Here is a 19,933-nt window from a genome sequence, read left to right on the forward strand (position 1 = left end):
CATATGAAGGCACGCACTTTGTTTGAGAACCATTTATTACATTCTGGGAGTATTTCCACATTTGTTCAAGAGAAGAAAAAAAAAAGATTACAAAATAATCGGGCCCAACTGTTGTACTATAGAACATATAAATATAATATTACAAAATATTTGAAAGGTTGTTAAAAATGCAGCATCAGATTTGATTGCTAAACCTAAAATCTATTTGGGGGTTTTCTAATAAATGCTTTTATTGTGAAATTCTGTTCAGGCAGTTGATGTTTGGAGGCAAATACTTGAGCAAACATGCCATCTTAATGTGTTCTTTAACAGGTAATCTGAAAGAACCATACTGAAAATGAGTGCCAGAGCATGTTAACGTGAAAATACAGCATCGCAGTTTCATGACTGAGGGGCTGAGAAACACATCAAATTAAGATTCTTTTAATCAACATTACAGATTATTTGTATTTTATTGAAATGGAAAAGAAAAAAAAAAAAACAGAAACAATTGAAACCAGACTTATCATATTTAGGGATTGTAGTTTTGTTTTTCTGCATTCCAATGTGTAGAAATGTTTTTTTGTTGTTGAGTTTTCTGGTGTTGTAGTTTTTTTTTTGTAAAAGATTTGTAAGCGGGGCTCTGATCTGAGGAATGAGGAGCTCCATGAGAGCCAAAGAGCCGAGGGAGGAGATGGAGCATCTTCACTCCTGTGGCTGCAGGTACTGCTGTGTAAATTCCTCCAGTTGTCTCTCCAGCTCTGTCGCTTTATGCCTGCAATGCAAAAGAAAACAAAAACAAAATTGACCCAGTTTAATCAAAGGATCATTATAGTCATCTATACCATGGTATGGGTGAATAGAAAGTAATCATGGATACCCATAAAGAAGTAGCCTGAATGCTCTACATAACTAAGCTGGTATAAGCACCAGCTGGTTAAGGGACCAACGGAAACTCACAACACGAGTGGACATTCGTTGTTCCAGTTTATCCCAACAGCAATGTTGCCTTTAAATCAAGTCATTTGTTGTCTGTCTTGATTCAGAGTGAACCCATGTTTATAAATTAGTTCATTATTAATTACTAAAAGAATGTTGTTATTCATTTTATCAGAGTTAATGGGGGATATTTCTTGCAGTAAAAGCGATCAAGGAAACTGCTTGTGAACTTTGTTTGCTTCATCATCGGGTAATAACAAGCATTCTGAGCCAAAGTTTCCCTCTGAAATGATGCTTGTATCACTCGTAAGAGCCACTCTGATGAAAATGGTGTTTTATCGTGTTGTTGTGGAGCGGATGAAAAAATGCTGTTTGAAAAAGATGATGTTGGTTATTTAGGAACTACTTTGGCAGGCCACATCCAACTGCAGACAAATAGATCCATGGCCGTCTTTGTTTTCCTCGTCTGAGTTGGTTTCTGGCTCAAAACTGTACGGCCGGATAGCTCCTCGCCATTTTTGTGCCTCCGGTAATGTTAGGTTGGGGGTTTGAGGGGCTGTAAGTTAGCGGGAGAGCATGTAAACAGATGGATGACAGTAAGGGGGCGGGGTTACTCTGTGCCAACAGTCCCGCCCATATCTCAGATGCGCATTTTTAATAAAGTCCTGCCGCTCTGTGTAAATGATGTCCTAGAAAACGACAAGCTTTTGGATTAAAAACAGTTTAACCCTAAAACCACTGGGGGGCACTTTGAAAATAGATCAAAAGATGATCAGAGTGGGTCTTTAACATGAGATTTATCTTACATACTACTTTACTTCCTAGGTTAGTCTTTATACACCTGCTGCGGCAGAGTGAGGTTGGTGCAGGCTCTGTAGTCGTTACCATGACAACACGTCACATCACATATCAAATAGTCCCCCTATTGTGAAAAGGGATTTCTTTCATAAGTGACCATGGTATAAACGGGATGCTGTCCTTCGAGGTGTCCATCAGAAATTCATGGACATCGGACGGTTGCTTCCGCAAAGTCCATGAATTTCAGTAAATGGATACTTTGTCTGGCATTATGACTCACTTATGATCCAAGGCATAAAATATTGTGAGAATTCCCACAACAGATTGTAGAGATCCTTCAGTGACTTAAGGAGTTGTACTGACCGCAGGCTCTTTGAGCGACTCTGGACCTTCTCCATCTGATCTATCTTGTCTGTCAGTTGACGGATGTCTGCCTCCAGCTCTTTCTGTGTCTGGTCCACCTGCTGACAGAGCCGAGCAAAGGTCGTAGCCATCTCCCTGGCAACACAGAAGGCACATTGTCATTCTACTTATTTATTTAGCTCGGATACAGAAGAGAGGGACGGCAGGGGATGAGCTTTGTGCGCATGCGTGTGTGTTTGTGTGTGTGTGTGTGAAGGTTTGCATCGATATGTAACAAAGACTCAAGTGACTGGAATTAAAATCCAAACAAAATAATGAAATCAATAATAACATAATCCTATAAAGATACCCTAAAACACGGGTATAAACGGGTAAAAAATGATCAGGAATCGTAAAGTAGCAAAAAAAATGACAAATATGATTAAAATTACATTAAAAAGTAAAGATTTTCCATTTAAAACCAAACTATTTGTTACACTGAATTGTGGGGAAAAGGAGTCATTGCATCACCGCTGTATATGTTTACATATGTTTATATTGAAAGTGTCAAACACGTGAATATGCCAAATTTAACGCTGTTACATCAGCCTTAGTACAACTGGAAGGTGTTACTTGCTTATAAGCGTATTAAATAAATTGACTTTTCAACATGTTTTTTTTTTTTTTTGTAATTTACAAAATCCCATTTCAAACTGAAACAAAACCTTGATGTTAAAACAAAAATGATGATAATCGAGGTTTGAGCCGAATCGTGGGGAGAGTGAATTGTTGCATGCCGACTGAAAAGCATCATGTCCCGAGAAGCCAAAGCCGTGTGGAAACTTACTGCTGGACCTGGTGACTGCAGTTAGCACTTGTGAAGCTCACGATGAGCTGCAGCTTCTCGGTTGCGTAATCCACAAACTGCCGCTTCAGAGCTCGCTCCTTCGCCTTCGTGGTCCACGTGAGTCTCTCGTACAGGTACAGCACGCCGTAAAGAGAAGCCGACAGAGCGATGAGCCTCCAGCCCACCGTTTTCCACACCTGAGGGGGAAACGCAACAAAAAATATTCATCTGTCAAAAAATGTAAGACTAAAGAAACAAACGCAACGTATCACGCAAATATTTTCACACAAATCAGGGACGACACAGTCATTTAAAACACTTAGATTTTTAAGTAATAACAGCTTAGAGTAGTCTCAATAGCTTATCATTACTGACAAAATAATGTTTATATTTTACTTTATTGTTTTATGTTGGGTTGATTGTTGTTTTATACTTTGATTTTTTTTGAAGAATATGTACAGATATATATTTGTGTACTACACTCTATATATTGTAGTATATTTTGAAATTTTGTCACATTAAAATGAAAAAAATAATACAAATCTATTCAGTCGCCATTTTGTCATATACCAACGCCACCGTGTTGGGATCAGACGTTATCACAAAGCAGTGATTGGTCCGAGTCGATCTGAGTCATTTCTTTGGCAACCACTCGAGCCAATCAATAGTGAGCTTCTTGGGAGGCCACACCCCTACCAATTGACAGAATCTGTCAATTAAACGGTTAGATTGTTCGACGCGAGACCATCTACTTTTATTGAGGCATCCCAGTGGGCAGTTTATAACTTGAATAACTTGCAATAAAGAAAAATATATGAAACAAAAATAGGATTATTAAGAACATGAGGGTTTCAGAGCAAAAATGGTTATTCTGACCAATAGAATGAGTAATAGCTGTTCATTTCTCAATGAAATTCTATAGGGTTTTGGCTTCTTGGAGTCAGCAGGTACTTCCTGTTTGGAAGGCCAGAGGGGAGGAGTCACCCAGTCCAGTTCTTATATACAGTCAATGGTTTAGAAGCAGAGAGCAAAGTGTTGAAAATAGGTCACATATTTGTGCTTGTGAAAACCACATACCACTCCTCCAGCAATGATAACAGTCATGGAAGTGCGTGAAGTTAGGGATGCCACGTTGTTGGCCAGTGCTATCATCAGCTCTTCCTGGCTCATGAGCGCGGCCTCATTGTTGGCGGGGGCTGCGATGGAAGGCGGGCCCGAGGATGGCGTTTGAGCCACGGGCAGCGCTGATCGGGACGTCTGTAGAATCCAGACAGAGTTTAGTGGGACGGCTCAAAAACGCCACGTTTCTATGATGGCTTCAAAAACAAAGAGCAGAGCAAAGGTTACCTGATCTACCAGTTTGAGAGCCCTCTGCGCATTGACAGAGCCCAGGAAGCGGTGGACTAAAGCTTGCCATCCCAGCGAGAACCTGAACTCAATGTCCTCTTGAAAGTCGCTGCAAAGTGTGCTGCAGTTGAGGTCGTAGCTCAGGTCAAGCGTTCGGTTGGGAACCAGCATGCAAATTTGACTCTGGGCCGCGGCAGGAAGAAGAGGCTGCATGCTCTCTGAGGAGGAACAGTACAGAAGTTGCTAACGGGTTTATTTTTTATTTTTTTAACTCAACTTTATAATGAATCATTTTTTAACCAAATTGTCTTTTCACCTCTCATTTAACCCAGAACAGAATGGAAAAGGAGTAGAAAAAGTAAATGTTATAGCAGCAGCTAAACCTTTTACATCATTAAACACATGAACATCATTAAACACATCAACATCAGTGAGGACAGCCTGCTTGTGTGCCTGTCACACTGACGCATTTGAGGCATAATGAGGCATGGGACCAGGCAGTCAGAGAAGGGGGTAAATATAGCCATGCCCTGAGAGTTACAGAATGCTGGTGAGTACTCGTGAGCTTCTGACTAACTTCAGCAGCTTTCTCAGAGTTTTCTCAATGGAAACTAAAGTCTTGAAGTAGGAACGGTTCCGAGAAACGGAAAAAACAATAAAATAAACACGTTCCTTTACCTATCATGTATTTCTGAGTGGACTGCACAGAAGCATTGACGGCATTGGTGCAGCGGAAGGCCAGGTTCTTGCCCATACCCTCCTCCACATGGGACAGGAGATCCTATCAACAGCAAGGGTTTGCACAAGTTAACCCTTTAATAACAACATTGCAAAAAAGCATTTAGCAGAAAGACAATAAATAAATAAAGGAAAAAATAAACTGAAACATAAAAATGATCCATGTGAGTGTAAATTTAGATGAGCAGATGTCCACAGGCTGCTATATTTGACTATTTAGTAACATCTTTACATTTCTAAATGATAAACTGCTGCAGAGCATTCACTTATTCCTATATGTAAAGAACAGTTTATTTTTCTTATTTGATTGAGTTCAGGGGGACTGAAGAGTTTCCTCTGATATCATCAAAAGTTCTTATTTCCCTGTTTTGTTTAGCAACAAAAACATTTTTATTGAAATTATTTCTATCACAATTTATGTATTAAATGTGCCAATTTTAATAGCCATTTGGCCAGGTGAAGTTTGCAAATAAGAACTTGTTCTTTAACATGTTCATATTGCTTGATTGGATAAACAAAATATTTTTTAAAAATCTTACTAGTAGCATTTAAAAAGAGGCAAGTAGAGCTAGCAATTCAGACAAAACAAAGAAAAGCTTTGATTGAAGAATCAATCGTACGTCTTTTAATGACCAAATGAAAAGCAGAAATGGTTTAATTTTTTATAAAATCTACTAAAGAGTAATTTGTAATGTTAGCAGATGCATGAGGCGACACTAAACATAAAAAGACTTTATTTTGGTCAATCATAATCTCTCACACAGGCTACTTTGCTTTCATTGTCATTTTCATCTAAGAAAAGATACAGATCAGTGTGTTTTCTAGTATCTTTGTGTCTCTTAAATGATATTTGAGGATTTAGTAGGTAAAGGGACAGAGTGCTAAACAAAACTGAAGCCTTTCTTAATCCAGATTAATCCAGCTACTGGATTTTTAACAATGCCTGCCTGGCGATGCACTAGAACCATTGACACTATAGTGAAATCATCAAAAGACTTTGTTTCAGTACAATCAATTATTTTTACAGACAGAATTCAAAGAAAACATGTGCATCAATTAGATTTGATTTTCATTTGTACTCTTGCATGCAATACATGAGCTAAACAGTTCTGTGTTTATTTTTGAGTGAAGGCTTCACTTACAGACTTGTAGATCTTAAGAACTTGAGGTGAAGGATGGAAGTCGGCGTGAAACTCATCCACAATAACATGAAGACGACAGATCTCCTCTCCCATGGCAATGGACACCTGGGTGAAACACAACAAGGTTCAGTTTGAGCAGGAGACAGACTCTGTAAATCCTACTTTTCTGACTAAATAAAAACATAAATTCCGATTTGCTTCAACACTAGGATCCGCTGACATAAGCAGTCAGGTTTCTGAGTCAGGGGGGAGGCTGCTTCTGCTCAGTGATACCTTGGACTCCACATCCTCGCTGATAGCTTTGATCTTCTTCTTAATTTCAGCGATCAGCAGGTTGAGCTGATTCTTGACAAACTCCAGTCGGTCCGTTTGGTTCTCTCTGGCCTCCAAAGCTGCAACTCTGAAACACCACACCCCCCCCCCCCAAGGAAGAAACTCATTCACAAATTGATCAACTGAATGGATTTGGGAAAATGTTTAAAAATCCTCGGAAAGTTTACCATTATTTGACTAGTTTAGCTTTTTTTTATATCAAAATTTATTTAATCTTTGGTTAACTGTACCTGCATAAAACTTACTGACTTTGACAAAAAAAAGACAATTTTAGTAAAACTCTTAAAGTCCCACTCCGATCATCCTTTGATCTATTTTCAAAGCGCTCCCAGTGGTCGTTTAGTTATCATTATGCCGTTTTTAGCCAAAACCTGGGTCGTTTTCTAGGACGTAGTTTCTGCAGAGCAGCAGGAGTTCATTACACAGTCGCCCCTGAGGGCAGAACCGTTGGCGTGGAGTAAGACCGCCCCGAACTAACATTACCAGTAAAAGAAAAATAGTGAGCAGTGCTGGAGCCAGTGCAGTTTAGATCCAGATGCCAGCTTTGACGGGGAAAAACCAAGACGTAACATGGATCTAGTCATCTACGAGTGCAGAGCAGGGAGCTTGTGGCCTGCCGATTGCAGCTTCTATGTCACATCTACACATTTTCTTTAGATTCACAACAATTTGAATGAAGAAATACTCACAAATGCAATTTGAAGCTTAATTTTCTTTACATACGTCCTCCATCATGAGAAAAATGCCACAAGAACAACCCAAAAGAATGGTTTTCATCAGAGTGGGGCTTTAAATCAGTTCATCCTATCAACTAAAAACTCAGAGGTGGAAGAAATATGTTCAGCCAGCTGCTCACCGCTTCTCCGCCGCCTCAATGTGGATGTCGTCCATGATGCTCTTGACTTTCTCAGTGATCTGCTTGGCCCTGATAGTGTGCTGCTCAAACTTTGTTTTCACTGCTGACTGCGAGATACACTCCTGCGAGGCCATAACACACAAGTTACTGTGACGGCTTTAGCGGCTTTAGACGCCCCCATGTTTGTGCGCCGTCTGGGGAGGGGGGGGTAACACCAGACAAGATAGACACCTGCTACTTTTAACTTAAAAGAAAACAGAACAGAAGTGAAAACAGGTGGGAAAATGGCAGCAGCAGCAGAGTGTGTATCTTGTGTCCCACAGCCGTATTTTTGCACCGTCACAGTTTTGTGAGGCGAAATTATAAAAAATGAGAACACAGACAACACTGCAAATCAAACAAACTCTATGGATAACTTATAAAGACAAGCACATTGTGTCATTGACATTTCCTTCCATCTCTGACACAATGCAGGTTTTCCCTGAAGCCGCCTTTGTACACAACATAAACACAAAATGAAAGCAGCTGAGACGCCATCACAAAAGTGAAATAAACTGTAACGGATGCCCTCAACCAGAGTGAATCTAGATTTCAGCAATGAAGACGCAGGTTGATGGAAAGGCACAGTGATTGGTTGAAGGAGCCCCTGTGGGTGTCGGCTTTGACTTAAAGGCCTGCCAAAAACCCTCAGCAGCAGTTCTGCTCCACACTGGCAGACATTTGTTTGTTGTTGCTTTCGTTTTTAGCACATACCTGCTTGTGTCACAACAATCATCCAACGCACACCCCTTCACAAACACACACAGACAACATTGTTTCTACAACAGCGGAATTTCTTGAAGTTACCATTTCTAGAACGTCCAAAAATAATCGTATTTGTTGGCCATGTTGGACTGGTGCATACATTTACATTAAATAAATAATACCTATAAATCAATTGCTTTTCAAAAGCCCACATGTGCACAAACCTCAAATCTTCTCTCAAAGCTTTGAAACTCTTTCAGCCTCTCTTGGAAGCCTTCAGCCAGAGCGCCACCTGTTGGAGAAATGCACCACATCAGAAGGATCAAATAAAAAAAATGACAAAATATAGCCAGTCATAATAATTTAGTTTTAAATTTTCAATGACAACAATCACCACTTCTGTTTATACTTATTTGCATAGAAACATTTTAACATTTTTTTTCTTTATTAAATAAAAGACAATTGGAACAAAGCAAAGAACTAAACATGAAAAATCCCGTCTGAATAGAGACCACAAACATGTGGCTTGTACATGTACTGTACAACACAGGGGTTGTGTTCATCTGGAGACACGCGTCCAGGAATGTTTTAACACCCACCGGTCTCAGGCATGCCCTGGGCGCGCTGCATGCGCGAGTTCAACACTTCTTTTGCAGAGATGAAGAAAATGCGATTGGGCGCCTGTTCCCGGTCCACAACTTTCAGCTCCTCCACCAAGAAGTTAACACAACGGTCCGTGTGCTGCTTCCTCACCTGTGATGGGAAAGGCCACATTTTTGACTGAGAAACACTCACTATCAATCCAAAAATCAATGTTTCTGCATGAAAATAGAAAGAAAGTGTTTGGATTTTTCATTAAACTGATGACACTAAAGAAGGTTTTATGTATTTTTCTGACATGACACTAACTTACATCCTCCATGTATTCAGGTTCGTTTGCTGAAGCATCCCAGCGATTGTTGAGGATGAAGATGTTCGGCTTTGACAGGCGCTCATTGACTTTGTGGAAAAAATGTTTTTCCTGTAAAATAGGGAAGAAGGACAGGTCATGATTAAGGCTGCGCCGAGCAGCTTAGATCAGCAAAACAACATACTTTATTTCATTTTATATAGTGTTCCCTTGCTATATCGTGGTTCACATTTCACAGCCTCGTTGTATTATTTGAATGCTTTTTTACAGTGCATTGTGTTCTGCATCCCCATTGACTGTACTTCATTGTCAATCAATCTCCTCTGTGCCGTATCTCCTGTACAGAAAGTGTTCATTTTTCCAAATTCACATCTTCGATGGGAATCAGGTCTTTGTTTTCATTCTATTATCCTGGACTTTACAAAGGCTTGAACTTTGAGAGTTTAAACAAGAGAGAAAAGGTTGAAAATGGTTTGTCTGTCTGAGAAACTTGTATAGAATAGTAAAAAGCTTTACAGCCTTAAAACATCATGATTAATTCTTAAAAATAAAGATCACTACTTTAGAACATAACCCCCACAATAAACGGGGGACCACATTATACATATGCTTATTATTTAGAGTGTGGTTTATTTTCACACACAAAAAAACAAAAACAAAGAGGCAGACTAAACGTGAGAGTGCTTTTCCTTTCCTTCCACTACTGGAGCTCTGTCAGTGGATGACTTTAGCATGACTATGCATGAATGCCTGAGTGGTCAAGAACAAGTGAAACCTGTCTGTCCATGTGAAACCACAAACGGGCTCAGAGGAAGACATTTACCAAAAATCTGAAAGTGACATCCCTGCAAGGGTGCTGTACTTGCTGCTGAGACTGTTTGGTGTTAGTCAAGTAAGGGTTAATGGCTGACGAAGTGTGCATTATCGGAAATTAACGCACGCGGTGGAAGGCTGAACCATCCGATGCGAAGTGCATTAATTTCTGATAATGCACACTTTGAAAGCCATTAACACGCTTATACCATGGTCACTTACAAAAAAAAATAAACCAGTTTTTAGTACTTTATTCTTGTTTTTTTTCCTCGTGTGGGTTGCTTTAACAACAAGCGGTCGTTACTGGTACAACACGTTGTCACGGTAACAACGCACCAGCCTCATTTGCAGCGGCAAAGGAAAGCGATATGCAGTCATAACCATAAATATTTGGACACAGACACATTCTTTCTAATTTAGTTTCTGTACATTACCACAGTGAATTTTAAATAAAAAAAAAAACTCAGATGCCATTGAAGTGCAGACTTTCAGCTTTTATTCCATGGGTTGAACAAAAAGATTGCATAAAAATGTGAAAAACGTATTTTTTAAACACAATCCCTTCATTTCATGGGACAAATTCACTGTGATAAAGTACAGAAACAAAATTAGAAAGAATGAGTCTCTGTCCAAATATTTATAGTCTTGTCTGTATATGCTGATCATCACAATGGGTAAAATAAGCCTCAGCTATTTAAATGTTCAGATAATCCTGCAGAAACACAATGATATGAAACAGAGCTGTTTATTGTTTTCTATTTCTTTCATAATGTAAAATGTATGTGTTAACCTCCATACAGGAATAAAAAAAGCATTTATCTAATCATATTTTAAAATCAGAAACAGCTTTTTTTTAACTGTTAATTCAATAAAAAAAAGAGTGTTCTATATAATTACTTTGTCTGAATTGACAAATTGAAATGAAATATGAAGGTTTGTTTTCTCTAAGTATTACAAAACTGGCTGAGAGTTGAGGAAACTTTTGAAACCAAAGTTTTGTAGTTATTCTCACTTTAAAACAGTGAAAATGTCACAAGATCAAAACTTAACAACAAACCAACATTTCAGGGGGGGAGGCACAATTTTCCATCATTTATTAGTTCAGAAGTCATCCAGCTAGCCTGTTTCTGGCTGAAGGAATTCTCTAACCTTGAATGTTTCCTTAACCCCTAAAGCAAATGGACTACAATGGTTAACCCAGATCCCCACATATTCTGTAAATCCTTTAGGATGTTGACTAAACATAAACTTGTGTGGGTGACAGTCATTACCGTGTTCATGAGAGTGGACTCTGAGTTGGCCACCAGCACGAAGACGTCAGCATCAAGGCAAAACTTGTCAATCCAGCTGTCCAGTTGTGTCGTTACATCTGTCCCAGGACTAAAGAACGAGTGACAGGAAGAGGCAGAAAATATATACATTCAATTTGACATTTGTAAAAAAAAATTATTAACACGTTTGGGAATTGCAAAATATAATGCAGAACACTTTAAAACCAAATGACTGATCCTGTCACCTGTCTACTAGAACCAGGTCATCTCGAAGTAGCGCACACTTGGTTTTTGGCCAGAACACACGGACCAGACAGCCTGCGTCCAGACTCTCATCCATATGGAGCGCATGGGCCATCTGGTTTACAGTCTGTGGAGGAATTGTGAGTTAAATTAGATTGATGACTAAAAGGTTTCAAGAAAATTACACAAAATGCCAACGTTCTCTTCAATTTAGATCAAAACAGTTTAAAAGCAGGAAATGTAAAAACCAAAGTACCAAAATGTACCTTAATACTCTTCTCCTCATCAGAACCCTCTGTTTTCAGATAAGACCTGTCATCATCTGTGCCCTCCACACTCAAAAAGCAGTTGGTAGTGTGGCCAATTCCACTGGGCAGCACGCGGTCCCTCAGCATCGCATTGATCACTGTGCTTTTCCCATTGCTAGTTCTAAAAGCAAAGAACACACAAGTAAACTAATTTTTTGTGCTGGAGTGTCATCTCAAGCCCTTAAACTTAAATCTATTATTATTTTTTACCTTAAAAGCAGGTTTTATTTAATGGTTTTTTTTATTGCGATATTTGAATTGTTTATGATTTTTGTGTGAAAATGCTGTAAAAATAACATGTCCTTGCTTGTTAAAGTACGATACTTACGACACATCCCCCAAAAATCTCAGGTAATGTATAGAAGTCAACAATTCTGTGGAACATGAACTCACCTGCCAAAAAATGCTACCTTCATGTGCCTCCGAGCAAGCACCTCCTTAATGACTGCAAGTTTGTCCGCATAGGCCTGGATCTCAGACTTTTGATCCGGGGTGGCAACGTTCTCCAAAGCTGTATTCCCACTGATGTCTGTCAGCACAGAAAAAAAAAAAAAGAATAACATAAACAGGTAAACATGGCGTTCATTTTCACATATCATTAAATAGTGACATTCAGGAAAACGACCACCTTCCACAAACTCTGAGGTCTCTTTCACATAGTTGAGCAGTTGTTCAAACACATCGCTAATCTTTTTCTTGGCCACAACAAAGTGCTTTAGAGGGGAGAACTCCCCCCGGGATGAGTCTGTCCGCCGGAGTTGGGGGGCTGCAGACATGGTGCCAAACTGTGGAGAGACAGAGGGACTCGATGTAGGTAAAGTCCAAATCAGCAGAAATGCTATTTAGACTGAGCCTGTTTACAGCTGTAGCATGAGTAAAATATTGCGGACACACGTGGGAAAGCTGACCCGCCTGACAAGTCAAACACACATGTGCAGTTACCAAAGAAAAACAGCATAATTTACGCGTGACACACAAGGACGACCTGCAGTATCACATGCAGATGACAGAAATCGGTCACTCAAAGGAAGTGTACTTTTCCTTTTTTTTAACATTAGTTATAACACTGAACACACAAAACCAAAATATGGTAAGTCCCCAAACCGTGAGTGTATAACAAATTAAGCTAGCAAACTAGCGCAAACACATAGTTAGCATTAGCAAAAAGTGAATTTTGTTTTATTTTCCTTACCACAGTCCTAAAACAGTTGATATTGTCTTCTCATTACATAAACACTACAAATCCATGTAGGCAGTACAGAAAACTTCCATCACTATAAAAAAAAGTCCTGCTTTGAACCTGGCTAACCTTCTGTTTGTACCCAGCAAAGGCATAGACGGCAATTTATTACGAACTTAAAGACAACTTCCGGTACAGACCTTCAAAATAAAAACTTTCTCAGTGTGACATTGTCACAAAAATATATGACTGCTGATTGTTCGGGAAGTTTACGAGTATCCCTTGGTAATTTTTTATATATTTATTTTTTATGTATAATTAGTATATTTCACAATGCCGACTTACTTGAAAGTAAATTTGAAATCTGTGTGATCATGTTTCTTTATTTTGAAACTGTATGTATCAGTGTTTCCGTTTCCCTTCTCTGCAGATGAAGGCTTTTTCAAGCAAAAGTCCGGTGGGCGGAGTTAAGGATCGGAATGCAAACAGAGCCAATAGGCGCCCAGAAAAATGCATAACTCCTTTAAAGAGACCTCTGCTGTTAAAGTTGTCAGCATTTGTTCATTTACTGATTGTAAGTCAAATAAATTAGTATAAATAAATAACCATTATCATTAAGATTTTGTATTCCATATAGCATAATAAACGAATAACTACCATGGTCTCATGCTTTTCCGTTTCATAACATAATAAATCCTTTTCAAACTATTATTTTTACACTGCACCTTGGAAGGAAATCATACGGACTAATACATTAGAAAAAAAACTCGTAAAACTAAATGACTGAACTGATTACAAATACAAAAAGACTGACATCTTTGGTGCATGGTTGGATGTTTACCATATGTATCCTAATGTTAACATTTACAAAACCTTTGTGTAACGCAAACCTTGATGTCAAATATTGTGATATAGGTGAAATGTTATTGTTGTGAATTGTATGACAATTGCGTGTTTCAAACATGTGTTATTGCAGCCTGTTAACATGGTAGCCAGTCGTCATCATCTGTAGAGCAGAAAAATGTAGATCGTTGGCTATACCATTGATGATTAAAAGCATTAAAATAAAAAGCTACAATCCAAATAATGTCAAGAACACAAACAGATTTCACCTTTGGATCTCAGGGTGGCTCACAAAAAGGTGCCTTGAACGTTTGAATTTTCACCAATATTTTCAAAATTAGCTAGAAAAAAAAACCAACAAGGTGAATTATACGTAATTTAGACACCACCAGCAGATGCTTTTATTCTACATGAATCTTGTAAAAGAACAATTACAAAAGTTGTACTTGCACTGATATAATTTAATTTTTTTTGTAAATTAATGAGATTTTTTAAATTAACTCATATTTTGGTTTAATTCGTTTTTTGTAACATTGCTGTTCACTTGCCTGTTGACCAAAATGGCATTCCATAGAAAATGTGCTATTGTGTGTTTGTGTGAATGTGCATGTGTGTGTACTTATAATTGTACCTCAAACATGAACAGCTGTGACAGACTGCTTTAGTTTGGAGCAGCCAACAGTGAACAACCTCCAGCCTCTTGTCTGGTTAAGCGACACCACGCGACGGCTTGCCCACACAGAAACACAGGACCAACCCTTTTCTTCTTTTTACAACTTTCTGTTTTTCTGTGGTTTGTGCAGATTAGTGATGGAGGATTAAAATGGTGAGGAAGAAAAAACGTCCACTTTCTGAGTAAGTATTCCTTTGACTTTTATTTAGTTGAGTTTGCATCAACAATTCTATGTACAGAACGGTTGTCTGACTAAACTTATTTTTAATTGCATCCTGATAGCTGAATAATGCTGATAAATTGATTAATAAAACAAAGCTTTTTAATGCAGGACTTACTTTGACATCATAGATTATTAATGAGGCGGTTATGCTTGCTCCCCTCCTGGGCAGATATAGATTTCAGTCCATCCAAGTGGAACTTTAATCCAAAACCGACTCTTACTTCTATAGATTTCACATTTACATGCATCACTTCCATCAAGTTTATTTTGAAAGATCACAGAGATTCTCATAAAATAAAAGTGGTGCTAAACTTTTCTTTGTAAAACGACCTGAGCTCAAACTATTTTTCTGTTAGCTTCCACATTGTGTTGTTGCTATTGTAGCAGCACGGGGGGCACAAGAGCCTGTGTGTGTATTGTCAATGTGTAGGCGGGTGCTTTTTGTGTGTGAGTGTTTGTGCTTGAGTGCATAGCTCACCTTTACATTGCACTCTTATCTAGAATTTTCTGTCTCAGGGAAATGAGTCATTTTACTTCTGATTTTTTTCCTTATTTTAAAGCGCATGTGTCAAACTGAAGGCCCGGGGGCCAAATGTGGCCCTCCATGTCCTTTTATATGGCCCGCGAGAGCATAAACATTTTTAATGGACGAAACTATGGACACAAATTGGTGTGTATTTATTTATATCTAGGGGGAATCTGACTTGAAATATTGGATTGAGCAACTATACATTAAGACTTAAACACTGTCCATATAACCTAACCAGACAGAATCAAATCAAACATAAAGGAGTAGTTACATTTGTTTTTCAATACATTTAGTTACATGTATAAGTTATATCTGGCCCTTTGAGGACAACCACTATGCTAATGTGGCCCTCAGTGAAAATGAGTTTGACACCCCTGTTTTAAAGAGTAAATTAGTATAAAATTGTTAGATGTATTGATTAGTTATTGTTCAAGCTTAGTTTAATTTTGTTTTTTCCCAGAATCTGCAGAAGCATGATGTGGGATGGATAAACAACAACCAAACTCTGCTGTAAGTTTTTATAAACAAATTGTGCAGAATTGTTGCAAAGCTTGGTTTACTTAAATTAGGACTTTTATTTTGATATTCGAATGATCAAAATAACCAAATCGACCTCTTTTGTTAATTTGTGTGATCTATGTACTGAACGTTTGTAAAAAAATAAACATGCAACTGTTTTTGTGGATTTCTGTGTCAGATGGCCTCTAATGACCCTGACCTTCCTGACCCCTCCGATGACCCCCAGCCTGGTGACCTCATTGAGATCTTCAGACCAGCTTATCAGCACTGGGCTCTCTACCTGGGAGATGGTTACATCATCAACTTGACTCCTGTTGGTTAGTGCAGGATGGGAAACCAATTTCTTTACATCCTAAAACTCACACTTTTTCAAATTTTTATTTTATTTCCAAAAAGCATTAGCCTTTCCAGTTTTTTGAGCATTTCACAACATTTGCATTTTTGAAATTAGAATGTAAAAGTGAGTTTTAGATCTTTCCATTGCAACGTTTTTCATGTTTATCAGCCCTTAATGCATTACTTTTTTCTTAATTTGTTTGACACTGCTTTACCAAAACACCTATTTGTCTGGAAACTGAAGCAGCTTTGATTTTCCTCAAACCAGAACAAAGCTATTCCCCAGTTTGAGGTCAGAGCTGTCCTGAGCTGTCAAATGGTGCAGAAGGATCAAAAACAGTTCCTGTTTACAAGAACTGCCTCACACCCACTTCCTCCTCTTCAGACTTCCTTTGCGAGCCCTTGTCAGTGCTACATGTAGAAATCACACGAGCTTGCACTGACACATCTGGAAAAACTCAAGAACTTTTTAAAATAGAATAGTCCCTGAAAAGCTGCATGACTTTATCTATTGGAATATTTTTTTTGGAGAAAAAACACACAAAAAACGTTTGATTTTTGACTCTGAATGACCAATTGTATCATGTCTGCATATTTCTGAGACCCGTATCTCATTAGCATAATCCAAACTTTCCTTAAAAATCTATTTTCTAAGCAATGACTTGCTTTCTGCTCTGTAGTTTATAATCATTCCACTAGGGGCAGCAGAGGGACTTTTCCTAGTTATTACAAACTGGCTGCTTCCGTGTAATCTCTAAAACCCTTTTGGTGGGAAAACCTTTATGGCCAGAATAACTCATCTGTTGTTATTCAGTATTTTAAAGGACTACTTGCTATCTCAAAAGAATGCAAAAGTTGTTCATAATGAATTCTATATAATACAGTTCCATCATGTTAAAAATGCATGAATCAAAGTTGCGGGTAAATAAGGTGCTTTTTTTCTGAATCTCAATCTTTTTGCATCTTAGCCTTGTAAACTTCACTATATTAAAAATAAACAATAAAAAATGTAATTAAGATGTTTTTGTAAACTCTTTATTGAAATCCACAAAAAATTGCACTTTCCTTTTTTATTGAGATAAAGATAGTATCAATTGTGATATGTTGGGTGATTTGGTGAATTTGTGCTTACAAATATTGACGTGAGTGTTCACTGTTTCAAATTTTGTTAACATGTTAACAAAATGAAAACATTGTTGACATGAAGTAACTGTTTTATAAACAATTAATATCAAAAAATGTGGCATTCTTTTATTACAGCACTTAAAAAATGAATAACATTAGATGAGTTATTCTCACTATAAAGTTTTCTTACCTTACTGACAGGTCTTTCTGTCTTAGAAAGGGTCCTCGCTCATCCAAGTGTTACCCCCTGCAGTAGGGGGTCCCTCAGGGGTCGGTTCTGGGCCCATTGTTTTTTTCTATTTACTTGTTGCCACTTGGAATGCTGTTTTGGCACCATAAGGTGAACTTTCACCTTTATGTTGACGACTGCCAAATTTATGTCCCTATGTCTAAGGGACCCAACCTAAAGATTAACTCAATAACTGACTGCCTTGCTGAAGTTCTCCATGTGTACAGACCTTTGGGCTTTCTTGGCCGGTGGTGGAAGATGCTTTATAAATAAGTAAATTATAATGATGACATGATGATGATGAAAGTTTTGAAAATTAACAAAACTTTTCCCACTGAAAATATTTTTGAGATTTCGTGGAAGCAGGCTTTTTGAAATGATCAGGAAAAGTCCTTCTACTGCCCCTAGTGGAATGGTGAAGAACTACAGGGCAGAAAACATGGACCAAGTTAGACACGGTGTGTTTTCAAAAAGATCTTGGATCATACTTAAGACATAGGTCTCAGAAATATGTGCATGAAATATGATACGAATGGTTATATAGAATTAAACTAACATTGTTGTGAGCAAAAAATCACCAAATCAACCAACATATTAAGCTGCTTCCATCTATATGTTTATAAATAATTTATATTGTAAAATGTTTTTTGTGGATTTCACTTAAATGGTTTAAAAACATCCTAACCCCCCCCCCCCCCCCAAAAAAAAAATAAAATTAATAAAAGTATTTTTTTTCTTCTTCAATTCTTTGATGTTGTGAGGTTTACGGGGTTAAATCCCCCTTTTTTGAGTGGATTCCAATAATATATTAAGAATTAAAATGGTGGAAAAGAAAAAAAACAAACAGGGAAAACAACTCTAAAAGCTTTTAATAAACATGTCAGATCCTCTTTTCAGGCATGGACCACAACTTTATCAGACAATAATCTGTTAGTTGGAAAATATGTTTTGTTTAATGTAAAAATGTTAAGAATAATAGAAAATCTATGGTTGACACCCTCAACCGCCAAAAAAAATTTAAATCTTAGGTTCGGCAAATATAGACACAGATTCCTGCAGCTGGAAATACTGTTTTCAATGACAAAGAAACAATGACGTTATTTTTGTGTGTGCTGCACAGTGCCATAATGGTTAAGGCCCTGGTTCAAATCCTAACTGGGACCCTTCTGTTCTCCTCGTGCATGCGTGGGTTTTCACTGGTTTCCCCAAACAGACCTTAACTGGTGACTCGAAATTGCTCCTAGGTGTCACCCCACACAAGCTGGGTTTCACTCCAGCAACCCCATCACTCCAAAAGGAATTCAGGGAGTGCAGAAGTTGGCTGAAATTTATTTATTTAAATTTTCTTTTGCTCATTTGGATTGAATTGAACTTTCATTATCTCATAGGGAGAAACTCACTTGTCCTGTCAGCTCGAAGGAAAAAAATCAATTCAATTTACAACAACAATGGTTGTCTCAATGGTAACTGTTTAATGAACATGAAGTCGTACTGTGCAATTGCAAAAAAACAAGTGATAATACAAATTACAGCTCACCAAATATACGTGCAAACAAAAAAGTAAATAGATGAACTGAGCAAATAACAGTTTAAATAAATATGTATGTGATTTTAACTGACATTGTCTCACTTATGCTCTTCCCTCCTCCAGATGAGAGCCAGGCCGCCGCCATGTCCAGTGTGAAGTCCGTCTTCAGCAGGAAGGCCGTGGTGCGCATGCAGCTGCTGAAGGAGGTGGTGGGCAGCGACTCGTACCGCGTCAACAACAAATACGACGACAACCACACTCCCCTCCCCATCTGTGAGATCATCGAGCGAGCTCAAGTCCTCATTGACCAGGAGGTGTCTTATGACTTGCTGGGGAGCAACTGCGAGCACTTTGTTACCCTTCTGCGCTATGGACAGGCGGTGTCCGAACAGGTCTCCCACTGTCTGCTTTGTTTTATGTGTCTCCAGTGGAAAATAACAATCTGTAGATCAAGGAAAACTGTTCAATGTGTGGCTACTTTCTAAATGAAGAATACTATTTAAGGTCCCAATAGACCACAGAGCAAAGGATTGGTCACTTTCCCAAACCATCTTCTGCTGTCAACCTCCTGGTGGCATCTGAAAATGACCAATAAAGAAGTCCAATAAATAATGTTTTTACACTATCATATTAGGAGCTGCACTTTATTATTGATGGGCGGTATAAAACGAATGTGTACGTTGGAGCTCTAGCCTCATTGGTTTGATCATCCCTGGTTCATTTTCTGTGCTCCACAGGCTTCACGAGCCATTGGAGCCATCAGCGTGGTGACGGCTGCAGCCAGCGCCTTCTCTGTCCTGGGGCTGATCAACACGCGTTCCAGAAACAGACCTTTCTGACGGAGGCAAACCTCACCCGAGGCTGTCGTCTCTCAACGATCATGCAGCTGTTATTGAAAGCAAAACCAATAAAGTATTCATCAGAATGGAACTGACTTTGTTGTTTAAGGATTAAAAACTACACTGCCTGTATTCCGTGTACTTAAATACATAAATTTATGTTTTTAGGTTATTCACTTAAAAAGAGAGGAATTAAAACTGATGACCATATTAGACCGTACGGTCTAATGTTCTGCTTTACACACGTTTCACGCAACACAACGTCAAGTTGCAAGATGCTTTGCGAACAGCAGGTGGCG

The 19,933-nt window shown here is 38.5% G+C and overlaps 2 protein-coding genes across 3 annotated transcripts; one reads left to right on the top strand and one right to left on the bottom strand.

Annotated features, from left to right (window-relative positions):
- Window positions 1-17: 17 nt before the first annotated feature.
- mfn1b (mitofusin 1b) lies at window positions 18-12,991 on the bottom strand. The gene is made up of 18 exons (XM_004067727.5): window positions 12,803-12,991; window positions 12,239-12,395; window positions 12,004-12,139; window positions 11,569-11,731; window positions 11,305-11,429; window positions 11,060-11,168; window positions 8,979-9,086; window positions 8,665-8,818; window positions 8,290-8,357; window positions 7,322-7,443; window positions 6,406-6,532; window positions 6,133-6,237; window positions 4,931-5,033; window positions 4,253-4,470; window positions 3,983-4,162; window positions 2,906-3,102; window positions 2,080-2,214; window positions 18-754 (listed from the first exon to the last, which is right to left on the bottom strand). The coding sequence occupies exons 2-18, from the start codon at window positions 12,384-12,386 to the stop codon at window positions 685-687; spliced, it is 2,268 nt and encodes a 755-aa protein (XP_004067775.1). The 5' UTR covers window positions 12,387-12,395; window positions 12,803-12,991; the 3' UTR covers window positions 18-684.
- Window positions 12,992-14,279: 1,288 nt separating this feature from the next.
- On the top strand, window positions 14,280-19,725 carry plaat1 (phospholipase A and acyltransferase 1). Of its 2 annotated transcripts, XM_011473881.4 has the most exons (6): window positions 14,280-14,340; window positions 14,437-14,488; window positions 15,519-15,568; window positions 15,756-15,894; window positions 18,919-19,187; window positions 19,533-19,725. In XM_011473881.4, exons 3-6 carry the CDS (start codon window positions 15,542-15,544, stop codon window positions 19,632-19,634), a joined length of 537 nt encoding a protein of 178 aa, XP_011472183.1. In that variant the 5' UTR covers window positions 14,280-14,340; window positions 14,437-14,488; window positions 15,519-15,541; the 3' UTR covers window positions 19,635-19,725. The 2 variants fall into 2 exon arrangements, with proteins under 2 accessions (XP_011472183.1, XP_078801921.1); XM_078945795.1 differs by having other exon boundaries at window positions 14,282-14,488.
- The last annotated feature ends 208 nt before the right edge of the window (window positions 19,726-19,933 follow it).

This window comes from Oryzias latipes, chromosome 4, assembly GCF_053564925.1.
Source record: "Oryzias latipes strain Hd-rR chromosome 4, Olatipes_Hd-rR_3.1".
Taxonomy (NCBI): Eukaryota; Metazoa; Chordata; class Actinopteri; order Beloniformes; family Adrianichthyidae; genus Oryzias; species Oryzias latipes.

Bases quoted from the DNA above. Each gene is read 5' to 3' on its own strand.
- mfn1b (XM_004067727.5), bottom strand. From the start codon at position 12,386: ATGTCTGCAGCCCCCCAACTCCGGCGGACAGACTCATCCCGGGGGGAG. The intron at 5,034-6,132 runs GTAAGTGAAGCC...TGCTGTTGATAG, and splicing joins TTCTTAAGATCTACAAGTCT to GATCTCCTGTCCCATGTGGA. The intron at 755-2,079 runs GTCAGTACAACT...TTTGCATTGCAG, and splicing joins AGTCGCTCAAAGAGCCTGCG to GCATAAAGCGACAGAGCTGG.
- plaat1 (XM_011473881.4), top strand. From the start codon at position 15,542: ATGGATAAACAACAACCAAACTCTGCT. The intron at 15,569-15,755 runs GTAAGTTTTTAT...TTTCTGTGTCAG, and splicing joins AACAACAACCAAACTCTGCT to ATGGCCTCTAATGACCCTGA. The intron at 19,188-19,532 runs GTCTCCCACTGT...TGTGCTCCACAG, and splicing joins GACAGGCGGTGTCCGAACAG to GCTTCACGAGCCATTGGAGC.